Raw genomic sequence first — 3,845 nt, 5'->3', positions numbered from 1 at the left:
CGTGTTTAGTATGTCAGCAGAACAATAGAGGGAAATCGCCCACAAATTTTGATCACCTACCCCAACCAGAGCTGCCCTTTGAGAATCTACAGATAGATTTTGTACATATGCCCGCAGTAAAATAATTTAAATATATACTGGTAATAGTAGATATGTTCTCCAGATGGGTAGAGGCATACCCCACTAGGAGGGATGATGCCACAACAGTAGTACGCAATCTGCTAAAAGAAATAATACCTAGATTTGGAATACCTATGGGAATAAACAGTGACAGAGGAACTCATTTCACCAGCAAACAGATTAAAAACTTAAATGAGGCCCTTGGATTTCAATGGAAAATGCACATACCTTACCAGCCACAATCCTCAGGAATAGTGGAAAGACTGAATGGGAAAATCAAGGCCGCCCTAACCAAAGTATGCCAGCAAAATGGGTTGCAATGGTCGGATGCTGTGCCAGTAGTAATGTATGCCCTGAGAAATCAGAAAAATAGAAACACAGGTCTGACACCACATGAGATCTTGATGGGCCAGCTTATGACAACAGGCACACGCCCACCCATGACTCCAGAGAAGGTGGCATTAATTTGGAATGATGAAAAATCATTAAAATATGCTCAGTCCATGTTTGAAACAGCAGGAAGAATACATGAGAAAGTGAGACAGGCCCAGACGCGCCCCACAGAAGGAAACATGCACCCCTTTAAACCCGGAGATCAAGTTTATGTGAAAGCGCTAAATAAAGAATCTTTTTCTCCTAGGTGGAAAGGAACATATTTGGTGCTGCTTGCAACTCGAACAGCTCTCAAATTGAAAGAAAAACCTGATTGGGTACACGCTACAAGGTGCAAGTTGCATCATCCGGAGGAAACACCGGAGGTGGAGTATAAACATACTGCACCAGACACCACTTCGGAAACGGGAAAAGATCCGTGCCCACCATAATTTAGCTCTCCATTGAAGGACTGATTACTTTCGGATTGCTATGTATGTTTATATTTAATGCTGTATAACAATAATTAGGATAATTTAAAGATTTCTAGGATAAATCAGGAAATATGTTAAACCAGATAATAATAATCGGCCTAAGTGTAATAAGGACAGTCGCCTGGACAATCCTGCCTGCTGAAAAAACAGAATGGGCAGGCCAGTTAGGATGGATCGCGAGAGACAGTAACCAATCGCAGGGAACTTACACTTGTAACAATGGCACCATTTGTGTAATTGCTAATTGGACGATTAATTGCGAAGCCTGTGGGATGTTCGAAATGAAATCTGGGATGGATAAAATAGTATTTAACCAAGGATCTAATATAACTCTAAGTATAAAATGGGAAAAAGGAGTGAACATAAGTTGTAGGATAGAGAATGACACTGACATATTAAACAATCATACTAAATGATGGAAATGGTATAAAAATGACACAAGAACCGGAGACATGGAACAACCGATATATTTGAAAGACGGTCAGGCGTACGGATGCATAAATGCAACTCTTATAGAAGGAAGACCTCACTGGTATGGGGAAACCTTCTTCGCAAAGAAAACGAAACAGATAGAAAGTCCTATGGACCATTTGCAAAGATTGCATTCTACCTGTACCCTGGTCTTGATCTCCCCATATACTCTAAATTTGACAGTACAGGTACAATATGAGGATAAAAAAGATACTGGATGTAATATTACTACTATACAAGCCAAATTGAATAAGAGAGTTAGGATCGGGAGAAGGAGAAGGGACTTAGCAACGGTCTTGGGAGGAGTAGGAACTGGTATGGGAGCCCTTAATGCAATAGATATTGAAACATTGCAGAATAAAATACAGCAAGTAGGAGGGCTGAGAGGAGATGCTATAAAATTAAGAAATGCTTGGGACAATGGACTGACAGCAGCGATGTTAACACAGTGGATATCAGATACAATGAGTTGGAAGCAAGTAAATAAGGTAGAAAAGGAACAAGAGAATTTTGCAAAGGGACAAGAGAAAGTCAATAATCATACACAATGTATGTTTAAAGAAATTACCAAGCAGTCACTGAGGGCTGAGCTAGAGCGAATCGCTATGTCAGGACATGCTCCTAGTTGGATGAGAATTTTCGGATTTGAAGGAAATAATCTAGAAGTAAAACCTGATCGAAGATATACTAAATGTGACCTTATGGGATGTAATTTTACAATGAAAGTGGTAAATGTGACAAAGGCCAAAACCTGGTGTCAGTTCTTGGTATTGCCCCAACTGTTTGGAGACAACTTTTGGTATCCCGAATTTCATGGTAAATGGATAGATCAGGGGAATAAGACCCACGATGCCTCGGATTGCCAAGATTGGCCGTTTGGAAAAGTATGCCCATTGCATACCCCTATATATGAACCTTGCTCATTGCAACATAGTAGAGGTACATGTATTTGGAATTTAAAACCTTGTAATGATACTACCTTGCATGAGATAGGCCAGAACTATCTGTGTATTAGCAGTGCCTGGACTATATATGTAGACGGGATTTTGAAAAGGCCCCGTTTAAACACTTGCATAAAATATGTTTATACTGTGTTTGACCCACATACCAACAAAACATATCAGTTGGGAAAATGGGCGACGGTAATGCAAAGAAGAACTGTATTGGGGATAGAAAATGCCCCCCCTACAGTTAATTTGGCTAATCTGACGAAATTTTTGAAAAAACAATGAAAAGATAGCAGAATCCTTAGCGAAAAGAGGAAGAGATCTGCACCATTTAAAAGCAGTGATGGATTATGATGAGCAAGGTTTGATTCAAATAGCTACACAAATAACAGATTTGACGGTACACCACTGGTGGGATGTGTTTAAAGGATGGTCACCTAAAGCATCTGCAGTGCTGGAATTGTTTGTTCACCCGATGGTTATATTTTGTGTAGTGACAGGTGTTTTATTTATATTAATTTGTATAATGTGGATAAGAGTGAGATATCTGCTAGCGCAAACAGTAGAATCAGTAGCATCTGTAAAAAGAGCTACGAAAGTACTAGAGGGAAAGGAAAGAAAAAGAGCAAACCAGGATGAATATGATGAAGAAGATTGTCTAAAAATGCGTCCTTTCCCAAAGGGATATTATCCTCCCTATGAAAACGAACTGAATACAATGCCGTAAAGCAGTGTTGATCAGTAAAGATCAACAAGGAGGGAATTGTGGGAGAAAATGTAGTAAACATTAAGGCATGCTGGGATACTTGAACACTTTACTAATTGAACAAAGGACACTAAACTAGTTAAAACTAAAAGAAATGCTGACTGCCATAATGAGGTCAAGCTGACATTTTGGCTTAGGACATCTGGTGATAAAATGTGAACATGTTAATCTGTTTCTTGAGAACAATGGAACCTATGAAACCTTATGTTGAAATGTAATGTAAGCTAATCACCTGAAGTTGTTAACCTTGCTGTATAAATATGAGCGCTGTACATTAGTAATTTAGAGTGCTGGTGGGCAGTAGGGACTGCTGCAGACTCTCCGTGATATCACGTAATAAATTCCTAAAGCGAAACTCGAAGTCTCCGTCTGATAATTAATTTCCTCGACAAACAGTCAGCAGCGCATCATTCGGTACAGAGGTGCAACATTCACTTCCTTGCCTTCTGTAAAATGCTTGTTGTTTCAAAGTCAGCAGGAAATGACATTGGGAACAAGACACTTTAAATGCCCACATTTAACTGTACCTCACAGTGTCAGAACAGTCACGGTTATTATCCGTCTTCCATGTATTATCATGCCGACTGTATCTCCCTAACAAACTTAGCTGAGCACAGCACGGCTATCAGTCAACTCATTGCCAGTGTGAAAAATTAGCAACGTGTGCAAGACTGG

General features: G+C 39.7%; 1 protein-coding gene across 1 annotated transcript; it reads left to right on the top strand.

Annotated features, from left to right (window-relative positions):
• The first annotated feature begins 1,594 nt into the window (after positions 1-1,594).
• Positions 1,595-3,289, top strand: LOC147085575 (uncharacterized). Its single transcript, XM_085979109.1, has one exon. It carries the CDS (start codon positions 1,775-1,777, stop codon positions 2,687-2,689), a length of 915 nt encoding a protein of 304 aa, XP_085835235.1. The 5' UTR covers positions 1,595-1,774; the 3' UTR covers positions 2,690-3,289.
• The last annotated feature ends 556 nt before the right edge of the window (positions 3,290-3,845 follow it).

The sequence above is a fragment of the Somniosus microcephalus genome, unplaced genomic scaffold (genome assembly GCF_052327205.1).
Source record: "Somniosus microcephalus isolate GS21.2 unplaced genomic scaffold, FLI_Smic_1.0 unresolved_chr8, whole genome shotgun sequence".
In the NCBI taxonomy this organism is placed as follows: domain Eukaryota; kingdom Metazoa; phylum Chordata; class Chondrichthyes; order Squaliformes; family Somniosidae; genus Somniosus; species Somniosus microcephalus.
Note: the sequence above shows the minus strand (reverse complement) of the source record. Positions and strands in the feature narration are given on the sequence as shown.